The 17,000-nt window shown below is 35.7% G+C and overlaps 1 protein-coding gene and 1 non-coding gene across 2 annotated transcripts in view; one reads left to right on the forward strand and one right to left on the reverse strand.

Moving 5' to 3' along the window:
* Positions 1–452: 452 nt before the first annotated feature.
* LOC139691104 (U5 spliceosomal RNA) lies at positions 453–569 on the reverse strand. Its single transcript, XR_011701564.1, has one exon. It is a non-coding gene; the product is annotated as a U5 spliceosomal RNA (small nuclear RNA).
* Positions 570–10,792: 10,223 nt separating this feature from the next.
* The window catches only part of LOC139690725 (POC1 centriolar protein homolog A-like), a 13,007-nt gene continuing 6,799 nt past the window's right edge, over positions 10,793–17,000 (forward strand). The window contains exons 1-4 of the mRNA XM_071588248.1: positions 10,793–10,902; positions 11,284–11,453; positions 12,381–12,597; positions 14,035–14,162. Coding sequence (XP_071444349.1) covers positions 11,296–11,453; positions 12,381–12,597; positions 14,035–14,162 — 503 coding nt within the window. The 5' untranslated portion in view covers positions 10,793–10,902; positions 11,284–11,295. The remainder of the gene's footprint in view (positions 10,903–11,283; positions 11,454–12,380; positions 12,598–14,034; positions 14,163–17,000) is intronic.

A 17,000-nucleotide genomic window follows, 5' to 3' on the forward strand; every position in this document is an offset into this window, starting at 1 on the left:
CAACGACGGAAGCCGTTGCCCCGGTGTAGAGGTCGGAGATGAGGTCAAGCAGCTTTTTTGGCATCCCCATTTCCGCGAGTACACGGAGTATATGGAGGTGTGGAATCGACCCGAAGGCATCCGCCAAGTCCAGCCACGCCATCACTATCTCAGTCCCCTTCCCCTTGGCAGTGTCTATGGCGGCTTGAGCGATTAAATTGTGCTCAAAGCAGCCCTCGGTGGCGGGGACGAAGCCTTTCTGGTAGGGGAAGGAGAGCCTCTTCCCCTTATAGGCCCAGGCCGAGATGCGGTCCGCCAGTATTCCTGAGAACACTTTGGCAATGGTCGGACTGAGGACCTCCTGTTCATTCAGCAGTGGGCGACACCAGCTTTTTGTCTCTGTTTTGGTGGAAGCGACTGCAGCAGTAACGAGGAAAGCATTTCGCTAATTATTGTGTTTACCTAATATTTGGCCCAACAGTGAAATTGTTGGGCACAGTCAAAAATTGTCGTTAAGACGTAAGGGACGCCTCCACGGAAATCTTTAGTAAAAGGCGAAAGATTTTTTCGACTGAAGGTATCCCCGTCACATTTGAGAGAAAAAAGTTAAAGTGGGCAATGCAATCGGCGTACAACCTCATAGCGAGAGCTAAAATCATACACCACTTACAACTCAGCCTCACGTTGTGATGTGTTGACGTGGTGACACTAGAGTTAAAGCAATGCACATCAGCGTGACTAATTAAAAATGGTACAGTTCACCTGCTAGCTTTTTAAGCGCGTTCAGATGTAATAACGTTTCTACGTGGGCAATATTTTAGGCCTTCCATCTTTTGGCGAGAAGTAGAAACGGCAATATCCCAACTACCTGCATCTCCGCATGATGGGGAGGGAAGGGTAGAAGGAAAGGGGACGCCTGGAGGGGGGTGGGGGCGAACGAGGTGGGCGCGGGGACCCTATACTGGGTCGGTTGGCTGGCTGTATTGTAGGCGGGCGGTTGCGGGGTAGGTCCGTACGGGAGGAATTACGTGATATTTGCGCATTTCAGGGTGCCCATTACCAAACTTCCAACCAATAATGCGCGCGGATGGTACCGTATGCTGTCACCGTAGTATATATATATATATATGCAAAAGTATCACCCAAAAACTGTAGTTGTTGCGGGCGTTTCGAATTTACATGATGATAATACCGTGTCCCATTTTCGTAATATTTAGAAAAGCCAGCAAAAACAAATGTGCCTCGATATTTTTCTAGTGAAAAAAAATTCTACATCTACTTTATACCCCGCAAGCCGCGGCAAAAGCGTATGGCGGGGGGTTTTAGTGCACCACCCGTAATTAAGAAAAAAACCGCTTGCGAAAGACATTTACACAGTCCGCAAACAAAACTTGTCATACATTCATGCAAACATACAAAATACCAACTAGCAGTTGATTAAGGTGCATAGAAGATAAGGTCTACGTATATAACTGATGTCTTTGCAATGTTAATTTTTTCCGACTTGTAAATTAAATGTTTTCAATATTTATAAGGATACTTCGGTTTCTGACTATTATGATTGTTGATTGTTCGGGGGAAGAATTAGTATTTGTAACCATCCTCGCCTAGTTTTAAGTACAAAGTTTCTCCGAAAATGACTAGCGATATTCTGACCTTAATTCTCCCGCTTTTGATTCGACAAGAAGTGTCATGCTGAACCAGGGCCCATCCAAATTGGGGTTAAAAAGCCATAATGAAGTGTATTAATTGTTTCCATATATTCTAGTCTGTAGACAAAGGGCATGTAAGAGCATTAATGTCTCTATGCTCTCACATTCAGACCAGTATGCTCTCACTTGTACTTGTATAATACTCTATGAATTCTGATGTTGATTGCATTGTAATGGGCAAAGCCCAATTTTTTTCATTCAGTTCTTCTTATCGTGCATTGGAATGTTCAGCAACTTTATAGTTGGTTTTTGAAGCGATGACTTTGGCGGACCAAGTGAAAAAAGAGATCCCACTTCCAATCTCCTTTCAAAATATATTTACGTGACGAATGCCAATTGACTGGGAGTGGATAGACCGCGGAAACCCATTTTCACGAAATCCAGGGATGAAGATGAATATTACTCCCTGGTTCATACCGGATTTGCGAAACCGGGTTTGAAACCAGAGCGCTCACACTCCGGAATCCCCTTCTCTCACTTGCGGGTCTCCAGGGGCGGCAAACACCCATGTGCAGCGCAGGCAGGATGGTATGGACGTACGCAGACAGTAAATCCATTAGACTGTTCGGAAGTATCCCTTTCTTACTTCGGGTTAGTTTTCGGGCATGTCTCCCCCCCTTTTTAGTCGCCTCTCACGACAGGCAGGGATACTGCGTGAGAATTCTCAATCCTTCCACCAGCATGAGGGTAGGGGGATTGAGACCAACCGAGGAGATGATAGTGTCACCGCGATAGAGGCATTGAATGCTACCCAAGGATATCCCAGTGCAGTGCACTGTCCGTCGGATGGGACGCAGTTGTCTCATCGCAATTTCGAGGCGGGATTGGCAATGCTACTTCACCTGTGCCTGAAATCTCCCTCCCCCTCTCCTCAGACCCTCCATCCAACCCACCCTCCCCGTAATGTACAAGCTGCCATGTCCTCATGTAATAAACTCAAATAAAACAAAGGAAATATTCAGGTTCACACTACCTACTGAGGAATAGTAATTACCAACACATTCATTTTACCGATTTCCCGATGAAATTTTCCTTACAGCAATTAATCGCCTATTTAATTGGAACTTGCAAACTTTTTTCTGAGTCACACAAGGCATTAGCATCACCATCACCATGGCTTCGCACGTGGGAGGGGAAATAAGTGGAGGGGGTGGGAGTGATTTCAATGAGTGCCGGTGCATTCGACCATGGTAAACTCATCGAATGGATGTGGTTCAAGCCGACTCCCACCTTAGTAGGCTGCCCTTCCAAACGGGAGTGAGTTGGGGCTGCTGTGCTTAAATTTGACACATGGCTTTTGGGGGACGGTGGTGTGGGCCATTTCATAAGTATCCTTGTGGTGGACAAGGGTGTGGTTGCCGGTGCCGCGAGTATTTCCTACGAAGCGAGCCTTTACAGATACAGGTGGGAATGCGAGAAGGATTTCTTTCTCCTTTTCGAAGGTTGTCTACGCGAAGAACGCAAAGGTTCCCTTTGTTTTGGCCGCTCAAACAAAGGAAGTTTCGAATTCCAATGAGGTTTTTTTTACTCTCAGTAGGAAGCACAAGCGATCACGGCAAATGAGTGTGAAGACATGAGGTGACTCTCGGTACGGGCCTAAAATCTTACCATTGATTTCTGCATTGTTTCAATAATTTTAATGAAGAAAATCAATTGCATTGTTGGAAGGGGCAAGGGAGTTGTTGCTGTACCCTTTTGTAGCTTGTGTCCGTTCATAACCACTTTATCTAGTAGTTTACGGATAATATTCAAGGTGATGATGAATTTTTTGGCTTATTAATATATAAATATCACCCAGTAGTTTTCCAGTGAACGTTATTAATCCGCGCCTGCTGTTCTCCACTTGCTTGGAGCTAATTTCAACTAATCACAAGAATATGACTTTAAAAGGGTTTCGGATGGATTGGGAGTGAGTGTACATGTGAATTGATAGAATCAAAGAATATTCTTCTTCGGTTTCCCTTAAACAGTGCTCACCTCATCTTAATTACCGCAGTTTTTAAACATAAGCAACACATACGTTAAACACGACAGAAGACATCGCTATGCATGTTAAATGCCCACGGATTGAGAGAAATAAGAATTAGATTATAATAAGTATAGGCAGAAATTTTGGAATAGCGTAATCAATTCGCCATTTCTAAGGAGCAGTTTTCAGTTGATAAGGCAACTAACTAACTAGAAGCAGTAATTTTGGCACACCCCGTTCTGCAAAACAGATCCGTGAAACTGGCGGTAAATTCTTCCATCAGTACCCCTATGAAGGTCACTACTATTTAAGTAACTGAAATTATTGATCTTAGCCAGTGCATACATTTGAATGTGTATACCTTGGTAACAAAGAGTGGGATGTCTGTTTCCACTGTTCACGCTCACGTGACACGACGTGGATAGGAGGATGTGCACCTGAGACATCAACCGCTCAATCCATTAAAAAAAGGACCTCGTCACTCAGTGAAATGCCGCAGACAGACGGTGAATCCACAGTACTGTCCAGATGCATCCCTAGCTGGCAGGGGGTTGGTTTTTGGGTTTTTCTCCTCGCCCTTTTAATTACCTCTAATGACAAGCAGGGATACTGCAGGAATATTCTCTATCCCCCTACCCACAAGGAGCAGCAGAGTTTACATAGGCTTTTCCATTATGAGCCCTAAAATGTCTCGCAATATTCAGGTGTGGAACTGAATATTCAGCGTAAAAACTTTGAAAACAAACCGTTTTAGTCACTATAGCTATTATTTGATAGATCAATTGCCAACACAAGGTCAGATTTGCAGTTTCAATAAGAATTTCATTTTTAGTGATTAACATTTCAAATTCACAAATTAAAATAGCATCACAGCATTACTTCATTCCAAGTGATCACACAAAATGAAATATGGTAACAGATGAATCCCTTCTCATCACATCACATAAAGGGTATGTCGTGGTCAGTGCAAGGAGGCGACGACCTGTCAAAGGTGAAAAGTGATATCAGTTTGGAAGAGGTGAGAGAAATGGGTTGGTTTAAGACTTTGGCATTATAGTTTCCACAAATTTGAATTCCTGTACCATTTGTGGTAGCTCAATATATCCCTTATCTTTCTTAACAAAAAGGCTTAACAGTAAGCCCCTATTCACTTCTGTATACTTCCCTCCTCTTTTCATTCCATGCAGTATCCCTATCCTATTCCTGCTCCTTCCTCATTTGCCAAACATTCTCTTCTCTATCAGTCTTCAGCTCCCACTGCCCACCTTTATACCCTGGTTCCATCTTTCCTGCCTCCTCTGGATTTCTCCCAACAATCACCTCTCCTACCCCTCAGTACCAAGCAACTCCTCATTTATTTTCCTTTCTGTCCACTTAACCTTTTCCATCTTTCTCCAAACCCACATTTTAAAAGCCTCCTATCTAGTCCAACACTGATTTAATCAAGTTTTGGGAAAAATGTTCTTAAAGTAAACATCTATTCCACTGTCGAAATTCAATCATTCTGATCTCAAAAAAAATATTGAGGAGGGAAGTCATATTTACACATTTTAGGGAAATATATAAAAATAGAAGAGACACAAAAATAACCCTCATTCTTCCTTCCTCAATTAGGATGATATACCCATATCTTGGTGATACTTACCATGCCATTAATTAACTTCTTGGTTCACTTCATATATAGAAAAGCTTGCATTGATTCAGAGCGACAAAAAAGTTTGCGACTAGTTTGTGAATAATGACCAGTTGTAAACGAAGGCTTCAAGAATGATCGATAAGGAAATGCAATAATATAATATTAAAAAAAGCTATGTAATCCTAAATTATGATGGTTTCATTAGAAGAAAAGCGAAACCCCTATTTGAAAATAATATAACTTTCATAGCTTACAAAAGGCAAAAGAATTTTTAGATATACCTTTTTTAGCTTGAATTATTTTGTTTGATGAACCTCTTGCCCATCATACGTACTCCTGATGTATCTAGTTGATTGATGGTTTCTGGCATAACTTTATGGAATCGATTCATATTGGATATTTTGGAACTTTGTGATTCCACAGATTATTTATTATGATATGACCTGACATTCCATGTCATCTTCTACCTGAAGGTCAAGTTGAACGTAGAAACCTGAGTCATATTGTAATATATTTTCTGTGGAATCACAAAGTTACTATTTTTTCGTTTCCAGTATCTGGTCAAACTTAATTTCAGCTAGGGTGCCAAAGTTGTCTACAAACATGAAGTTGACGTTTGAATCAAGGACAGTTTTATCTTTCTGTGAACAAGAATGAACAAATGTTGAACATACATTTTAATGCTAAAAATTCTAATTAGAAATCTGATAAACAAGACATTAACATTTCACTACCTTCCAGTGTCACATTGAAAGCCAACCGTCGTTAATTTGAAGTGAGTGAATGGTAGCTGACAAAAGGAAGAATACGCGAACTAAAGCTAGTTGTCAAAAATCACAACACCATCCTTAGCAGTATGCACATGTGTCATTTAATGCAGTGGCATAGTTGCATACCTAACGATATAACAGTAGCCTTTTTCATCTGAGAATCCATGTGTTACAAGGTAACAGATAAATTTCATAACTGCCCAACCTACTTTTGTTATTTCAACCATATTATGCCATTGACTGCACCAAGAATAGTATGCACTACTATCCTAAGACGATAAATTATCCTAAAATATTAAGTGATAATCAGTGCATAATTGGGTCAACTTTTTAAATGTCAGCAGCAATTACTGCGGCAGGAGTTTGGTGCACATAAGATGGCTGACAAATCAGTTGCATGAGACTCCTGCATTGACTCTAGTGATTATAATACGAGTTTACCATCAGGTAAGAAATCACTGCAAAAAAGACAATTTGACTAAGGTGAAAAATATTTCCATAAAGACAAAAATCATACCATCAACAAATTTAACCATTGGCAAAGACATGAAATAGTTTGTATAAGTGCCACAAACAATGTGAAATAAAAAGCTAAGCACCATATACTCCTGGAAGAGACCCGGTGAATGGAAGGCCTATTCATCTCCCCGCAAAATGATAATTGCTCCTGATAAGCTTACCCATGCCTGGTAGGTTAAAGGATAGGAGCCAGAAGAAAGGCAGACTGTGCAGCATCTGCTCCTCAGTGAGGTGGCTGCAAAGGCAACTGACCCCTGTGGGGTGGCCATTTTGGGAGTGATGATGTCACATTATAAACACTATTGAGGAAGCCAACTGGCCCCCACCTCAAATATTCATCCCAAGGGTGTAATGATAGATATTTTCATGAAAATGAGTCCTGGCTGCTATGGGACTTGGCCCAATCTGCCACGTGTTGTGCATGAGAGTGGGGAAGGCAGTGTCAGCAGTTGTAATCCCACGAAATCCTTGCAACACAAAAGTATCAAATATATAGTATAGAAGCAACACAGAGGACGCAGAAGGAGAAGACCAATTTAGTTAGAATAGGAACTTGGAATGTTAGGACAATGTTGAGAACAGGAAAATTAGAGAATATTAAGCAAGAGATGGAAAGGGGAAATATAGATATTTTAAAAATGTGCAAGTCGAGATGGATGGATAGTGGGGATTACTGGAGTGATAGTTATAGAGTAATAGACAGTGGGGGGACGAGAGCCTATGTTCTAAGATAGATTTTTCTATTAATTTTTCAGTGTGACAGTGGAGAAATATTGTAAAATGATACTTCATCCAATAAGGTGAAAGATGAGATCCTCTATCTCGATCCCCTCTCTGCTTCTTTTACACAGGTTCATCATCAAATATTTTGGGAGAAGTAGGCAGAATGACCATTGCCAGTTAGCTAAAATTTGGCAAAGACAAGAGGGTCTACATACAGCTATGCGTAGCAAACAATCAGCAACATGTAGTTTCAAAATTGCCAGAACAAGAAGTTTTGGAAACTTAGAAATTACATCACAGAAGAATGAGATTTCCAGGTTCTGCAAAAATGACTTCTCAACAGGCAAGAGCGATTGAGGCTAACAGAGACATCACTGTTATGACAGAGTCAACGGAATGGTGTTCCAGATTCATGAAGAAGAAAAATGACTAACGTACGAGGGCTAAAAATAAAATAGCACCAAAGTTGTTAACAAGAAGACAAGATTTTAGAGTTCCATTGATTTGCCATTAATGCAAGAAAAAGAGAACATTTTGAACTTTCACATGCAAGAAACATGGATGAGGACCCAATGATTCTTGATGTACCTTCAAATGGGAATTGGAGATTCCTAAGCTGCAAAAAGTATCAGCATTAAAACTTTTAGACATAAAAAAATACACTAAATTTTTACATTGTCTTGCTGGGTTGATAAAACAAAGTTGCCGCCTCTTTTGATTTTCAAAAGGAAAACCTTACCCCAGATATAACTGTCTAATGGTGCCCTGGTGGACGTGTATCATAATGACCTGGATGAATAGCAGGGGGATTAAATGGTGGATAGACAATGCGGTCTAGGAATCTCCATGGGCCATTAAAGATATCTGCCAAACTGGAGTGGGATCAGTTTCAGAGTTGTAGAACAGAAATTGTGAATAATAAAATGAACCAACTGAAAACTTGAACGAGTATCCAGGTTCCCTAACACGACCTCTTCAGCCTTTGCATTAATGAACCAGTCAAAGGACTAATTAAGGAGAAATGGAAGTTGGACGGAGCCACAGATTTTGTAGGGACGACATCAGGGATGAAAGAAGAGGCATTTTGTAGATTAGTGAATGACTCAAAAAAGTTTGGCATTCCATGAAATTTGAGGCAGCTGTATAGTCATTTAAGAAATGTGTGATTGATAACTCAATTGAATCAAATGATTTTAATTTATAAATAAATTACTTGTTGTCTTACTTGGGGGCGCAGAAGAAGATTTGTTACACAAAGATTCAGTTTCTGGGGAAGAGGATTCAGTGGATTATACATTTATCTCCAATGTTTTATACTTACATTTCAAAGACATGAACAACTATAAAATTGGTTAAACAAATCATCAAGGAAATCCATGGAAAATACTTTCTCTTAGCAACATGTCAAAAAAAAAAGGTTTTATCTATTTTATGGCTTTATTGGAGTGATAAAGTCCCTTCTTCCCCCTAAACATAGCATTAAAGACAATTAAAAACACCCATATGCTGCTTATAATTGATCACCTAAAATTCATTCTCACTATATTGACTTGTTCTCAGAACACAGATTTCATGGAGTTGAACAGAAGTCCGTCCGTCCGATGGGACGTTAAGGTGCAGACCCCTTGGTGCCTTTCGTCAAGAGTAGCCTAATGCTAACGCCGGGTTTCTTTCCACCCTTCATCCTTTCCCATCCATCCCCAATGGCGCAAATGACCTCAGCTGTCGGCTGCCTCCCCTAAATATAGTACTAGTTGGAGAAGATGACATCCAAACATTGGTCTATGCTGAAATCCTAGTTGCAAGAATAAAACCATCCAGAGAAAATGAATGTGAACAATGTTATTTATAACTCATTCTAGATTGTAGCTGCTTGAATGCCAATCTGAAGTTCAAGAACTTAGTGCCCTCTCACGTTATTCTCACCACCTGGAAGCATTATGGGCCACTCAATGTACTTATTTGCTTACTTCAAATTTCCTTCTCCCAGTGACACCCAAAAGCACACACTGAGGTAAAGTGGTTGTTTTCATCACTGCTGGAGAAAACGGAGTATTATCACTCTACATGTTCTACGCTCTAAAGGGCATTACGTATCAGTGTAATGGAAGATTTGGACCTTAAGGGGCGAAGAGGAGAGGTGCAGAAGGGAAGAAAGGAGAAATCTGACGTGCATGCACACGTTCGTCATTTTTTCAAATTAGACACATTGAGGATTGTCATTCTCCATTAATATTAAAATCATTTTATTGCAACTAGTGACTACACACAATGAAGATAATGTTTATCACAAATATTATAGTCACTTAGTCATAGGAATACAGGTACGTGGTCAGGGGAGATGGAGAAAGGGAAAGTTAGGAGATATTCCTCCCATTAAATAAAAATATTCCTGCATCAGCTTGACCTAGAAAAACAAAGTCGCAAATGTACATTAAAAAATTCTACTATTATAATGGGCTTCTCAGACCAGACCAATATAATATCGCCAATGTCGTCCTCACAACACGGGTGTCGTATTGATGAAACATGGTAACAATTTAGACCAATTAATATATCAATTAAAATCAATTGATTTTTGGATTATTTAATTTAGACGATAATTGAACACAAGAGCCTCATATACTTGGTGCCTTTTTGACACGACGTAAAATACAAAACATTTGGGTCTACTATGAAATTATGAATCCCGATCAATCCTCGTCCACACAGAACTCATGCCCAAGTGAAACTTTCAGGTTTATCTTGAGAGGTTGTTGCATAGGAAAATGTGAAGTATTCCGAATTATAGCTATTGAAATTGACGTTTGTTTAAATACGTGCATATTGAGCTTTTTAATGGCAAATTACGTGATTTCAGCTACTACCAACCTAATTAATTGCAGATATTATCAGAGAATTCCTTCATTTCGACGTATAATGTAGCAGTTGAACCTGTAAACTACCGACGATAATTATTGGCTGAAATATCAAACTCATATAATAAGATCATGATTTGCTACCCTTCATGCTGATGTAATAAATTCATGCCGTCCATGTTAGTCGGAGAAGTTTCACGACGAAGTAGTCGGAGACTGTACACCATAAAATTCTGCTGCAACGGATACCAACCGTTAATGGCTTTCAAAGGCGCTCGCAGATGAAAATTCTTTCTCTTGTACCACGAGTTTAAGTAATAATTTATTAGAAACCGGCCGTGCCAGACGATGTCATCTGTGATTTTAAACAATTAATTCCACCATTAGTAAATTAGAAAGTAAGCTTACATGCATCATCCTAAAGAGGCTTTCAAATACCAAAATGATTATATCAAGTGCTTTCACCATGAATATTAAGAATATTCGTGGAATTCACATCATCCTTAAACGAAATATGTGCTGTTTTCGGTTTCAGCTACCTGAGCATCCACAATGAGCCGCAAGGTGGTGCGCTAGTGGGGTTAGCCAAGTTTTGTTTTCCTTCGAGCGGGAAAGTTGTGACGGTTATGACCTTAAGGTTTATGCAATTCTTTGAAGAACTTATAAGTGTTTTTATATTTTTCTACTGATTGATTACATTTTGTCTGGAATAATACTCTATATCCTCTTTTAGTAGGTAAGTTTTGTGGTGACTGGCAATGTTTTTGGAATTCCAGTGTGACGTTACACGGAATTGACACACGTTCATCCATATAAATGAATGTTTGGAATTTGAATATGATTGCCTGGTCTGTCGTTTCACTCGTAGATGTAAGAGTGCTGATGGTTACCTGTGTTAATATTGGCGGTAAAAGTATTTCTAGCGGTGATCGCTTCAAATGTAAATATTTTCGGGGAAAAATATTCACCAGTTATTGCAAAATATCTTTTTAATAATCAGTGAATGAAAGATTACTTTTTAAGCGCAATACCTTCCTGCCATTGGGGATATGTCTCATTAATAATCAGTATTCACAAATTTCGTTTGGTAATGAATGACTGGCAAACATTTTTTCAGACCTAGCACAAAATGCAAACCGAGGACCCAAGTTTGGAACGTCACTTTCGGGGTCATCGTGGGCCAGTTACTTGCCTTGCATTCAATCCGTCGCTGAAGCAGTTAGCATCTGGTGGGAAAGACTCCACCCTAATGTTATGGAACTTCAAGCAATCAACTCGTGCATTTAGGTAATTTGTAAGAATTTTACTATTATTCACTTGCATTTAGACAGGTATTAAATTTCTTGTGCAGGAGTCATCTGGAATTGATTGTGATCATAAGGTGCAAACAAAGCTTAGTGTCCGTAATTTAGGGGAAAGGGTTTCTCATTCATATTGTGACCATCTATTGTAGCAATTGGGTATCTATGTGAGAGTATTGCAATGATATTAAAATATTGACCCATTTTTATTAATAGTGTTACCAGCCAGGAGGGTAATGCTACTGCTTGCTAACCCAAAGGTCATGGTTCCATCCACGCATTGCCATGAGAGTTAACACAATGAATGGAAACTTATTCTCACTCATTAATTATTCCCACCCTGCCCTCTGGCAAATTTCTTTTTCTTCTGTCATATTCTTACATGCTTTTCTGTATTTGCCACTTTTATGTGTAACAATGAACAATTAGATCTTACTCTTACAAGAAAACCATATGCCAGCTTCTGGAAATTACTAAACAAAATTCCTTAAGTGAACTGTTCTAATGCTATCCAAATTATTCCTATAACTAAAGTTCCTGCTAGTGTTACAATCAGTGGAAATGTCTCTTTGCAGACAGAAATCAGTGGAAATCTGTCCTTGGGAAGAAGCTAAACAATGAGCCGCATAATTCATTGTTTAGCTTCTTCCCACATTAATAAACAATACAGACTATTTGGGCATATGTTGAAGTTCAACTTGATATTTATGTTTAATGAGTGCCTATTAGCTTCATAAACTTTTGATTTTTTTGGAATTTCTTGTTGATTTGTTTTAAAAATGTTTTAAAAGTAATTTTGAATTTTATGTGATTACAATAAGTTAAAATTCTGATTGCAAAAAACTTTAAATATTTTTAAAGAATCATTGAAGTCATGTACAATGTCAGCTATTATTTCTCGGAAACATTTCAGGTTTTTGGGTCACAAGGATGCCGTTCTGGATGTTTGCTATTCCCCTTCTGGTCATCTTCTGGCCTCAGCCTCAGCAGATCGAACTGTCAGGCTCTGGACGCCAACATTGTGTGGAAACTCCTCTGACTTCCATGCTCACACCTCTGCTGTCCGCTCTGTCCACTTCTCCCCAAATGGGCAGTATTTTGTGACATCATCAAATGATAAAAGTGTTAAGGTCAGTTCTTCCATAAGTTTTGAATGAAATAACTTGAGTAATTGAATTTTGTTAGCCTCACGAAAGTAGTAACCCAATGGAGAGAACATCTTTAAGGTGGAGACCATTTATATTTATATGAATAGAAGTATTTTTATGACCTTTTTTCCTCCTTTAGAGAAAAGTATTTGAAAAAGAAACTTGAAAATCTGGTTGAAGTTTAGATGTGCCCTGAGATGGAGACTGTGACATGCTCTAGAGTCGATAGTTATATGCTATATATTAGTTTCAGAGAACTTAGGGGTATAAATAATGAAAATATAATAATTATCTATTTTTAATTTTACTGAAACCAAAATTATTCCTTAAGGCATGGCCCCCATTCTCCCCCTTGGCAACGATCTCACTGTGTACACTTCTCCCTTCCCTCAAAAATGGATTGCAAGATCAAATCATAAATACCTGAGATGATAATAGCATTTTATGAGCCATAAAAATCATGTGATTGATCTGAATAATGCTAACATACCCACCACATTAAGTGAAAACTGTCGGTCCCCAGTGATACTGCTAAAAGATGAATTTCTGGAAGCCTAGTCTAGCCTATTGTATTTTATGTTTCCAAACAAACAGTTAAAAGGAAAAAAAATTTTTTTTTGCAATAATCTGTCAAAATGATGATAATGAGGATTCTTCAAGCATTCCTATTACTTAATTGTTTGATGTAGCTGGTTCTAGGAATGCATAGATTCTTTTATATTTCATTATATTGTGAATCTTATTCCCTGTGGCAAAATTGTAATGTAAAGTAAAAGTATTACCCAAATGGATGGGATACCCTTTCACACCCACCACTAATTTGAAGCCTTGGTTTTTCTTCCAATTGTAGCCCGAGGTTGACTGCAGCAAGATTGGGAGGGACCTGGATATATATTGGTGGGCTGCTACAAACCAATCAATGGATTGATACCCAATGATGAATATTTCTGTGATTCTAAAAATGGAATAATGCAATTTCATAAACTCAGAAATTTGATCAAGAAAGAGTCAATGTTCATATTTGTCTTACTTAACTGTAAGCCTAACCTTGCATGTACAACTATTTGTTACAATCCATGTTTGTATGATCTACATTTGTACAACCTATGCTTGCATTATGACATTATTTAATGGCTTCTCATGAAGTTTATGAATGGTAACATTCAGGCATGATTAATAATATTTTCCCTCTCTTGTGTCCAGTTTTCAATTAAACTTCAGCAATATAAATCTTCATTGATGACTAATATCCTCTTATATTTGATTCAAATTTCTTGAGGGTTTTGTGTGAGAAAGATGTTTTTTATTTATTTTTATACCATTAGTGTTGCATTTTAACGTAATGCTGAGGGGTCAACAGTCAACTTCAACTCTAATTCAACTACGAATAAAGTTAAAAATACTTAATTAATCTTTCAGATCTGGTCAGTTGCTCGTCGTAATCGGTTTGTGTCTTCCATGAGTGCTCATGGGAACTGGGTCCGCTGCGCTCGATTCTCTCCTGATGGGCGATTAGTGGCTTCCTGCTCTGATGATCGCAGCACCAGGTTGGTTTGTATTTTCTCTTGGCAAAGTGGATATGTAGCATAACCTGGCACTCTCATGCCATTTTTGGTTTTCAAGACCAGGAAGCTCAAGCCTTATTTCTGCTAATTTCAAGCTTCTTTTTAAATAATATTTTGTTGGTCTATTTGTGTGTCAAGGATATTGAAATTTGAACAGGAAATGGGGAACATATTTTAGTTTATATTAAAAAGTTTCTTGTCTGAGTCCAACCTTAATTACATCTATTGCAGACAGTTCTGGATCTTTTACTTTTATTTTTAGAGCTGTATACACAACAATTAGCCTCTTTTTTGCATCCAGTTTTGTACTCCTACTTTTGATGAAATGTTACTAATTGAAACTCAAGCTTTACCCAAATGTTTAATGATACTGATTAGAAATGCTAGCCTTGATTGAAGTTACCAGGTCCTTGGTAATTTTCCATGTATAGAATATAACTATAAAAACCATCCTAGATATTATATTGAAAGCAACTTTATTCCAATATTTCATGCTCTTTCTTTCATCCATGTTAGTATTTAGCATAATATCGGAAGTGTTAATCCTTCCAATAAATTTATTATAATGGCAAATTATTTATGGTTTCTGTATAATTTTATTCTTCCCACGTATGTTAGACTTTATTTCCTCATCAATTGCAGTTGCTTGATTTGACAGGAGGACAGGCCCTTTTTGAGATCGTTTTTTCCTGGAAACCAAAAGGCAAGAACGGGTCCCGACCAACAGTATAACTTCTGCCCAGATAAAAATTTCTCTTTGAAATTTTCTGGAAGAAATTTCCTATTTTTTCTCACAGTACTAGTTATTTAGTCATGAGAGTAGAGTTTTTGAACAAGTGGAATACACATACAGAAATCTTCAACAAAAAATGATAACACTTCCAAAAATAATTCCCTCTTTGCAAAAGTTTCACTATCACAGTATATCCCAATCCATGCTTATGTATGTATGTCAGCTTTGTCTGTATTACGCTTGGCTCCTCTGTATTTGAAGAATGCAAGGCAATAACTTGACACAGAATCGCACAGCATCTAGAATTTGACCCCCCATGGATGATGTTTCTTGTTAGGTAAATATTGCAATAAGATTTTTATTTTTTGTATTGGTTGTTCTATTGTTCTGTTTTTTTTACGAAAAAAAAGAATGGAAATTTGCAGCCTGCATTTCATCTCACATTAAGTATCAGACTACAATTGACAGCATTGTGGTAGAATTGCACGGCAGGCAGATCATACTAAATGGTAGAAAAAGAATGAAAGAGGCAGCGTAATTTATATAGCAACACCTGTGGACATGCAGAGAAAAAAAAATTCGATGACAATTCATGTCATGTAGCTGCATCCGACAAATGGAAAAAGATACTTAAAATTAATTTAGTTAATGTATGATACATAATTTTTAAAAAGCACTCCCGATTTGAAAGAATAAATAAACAAGCACATCATAATCAGTTTAGCAGATATTAATACTTAATGTGTATTAAATAGCAATTTTCAAACTAGTTTAAAACTAGAGTTGATAATATATTGGCACCTAGAGTGTTTAAGGGTTAAGTGTACTGAAAATGATGAGTCAAATCTGTTGCTCACTTATAAGGAGTCACCCTTCTCTTTACACAACATTAGGATGTCTTTAGAACGATATGTATTAAAACCCAACCCATATATATATATATATATATATATATATATATATATATATATATATATATATATATATATATATATATATATATATATATATATATATATATATATATATATATATATATATATATATATATATATATATATATATATATATATATATATATATATATATATATATATATATATATATATATATATATATATATATATATATATATATATATATATATATATATATATATATATATATATATATATATATATATATATATATATATATATATATATATATATATATATATATATATATATATATATATATATATATATATATATATATATATATATATATATATATATATATATATATATATATATATATATATATATATATATATATATATATATATATATATATATATATATATATATATATATATATATATATATATATATATATATATATATATATATATATATATATATATATATATATATATATATATATATATATATATATATATATATATATATATATATATATATATATATATATATATATATATATATATATATATATATATATATATATATATATATATATATATATATATATATATATATATATATATATATATATATATATATATATATATATATATATATATATATATATATATATATATATATATATATATATATATATATATATATATATATATATATATATATATATATATATATATATATATATATATATATATATATATATATATATATATATATATATATATATATATATATATATATATATATATATATATATATATATATATATATATATATATATATATATATATATATATATATATATATATATATATATATATATATATATATATATATATATATATATATATATATATATATATATATATATATATATATATATATATATATATATATATATATATATATATATATATATATATATATATATATATATATATATATATATATATATATATATATATATATATATATATATATATATATATATATATATATATATATATATATATATATATATATATATATATATATATATATATATATATATATATATAATATATATATATATATATATATATATATATATATATATATATA

This window comes from Hetaerina americana, unplaced genomic scaffold, assembly GCF_022747635.1.
Source record: "Hetaerina americana unplaced genomic scaffold, ioHetAmer1.1.p SCAF_3, whole genome shotgun sequence".
NCBI lineage: Eukaryota > Metazoa > Arthropoda > Insecta > Odonata > Calopterygidae > Hetaerina > Hetaerina americana.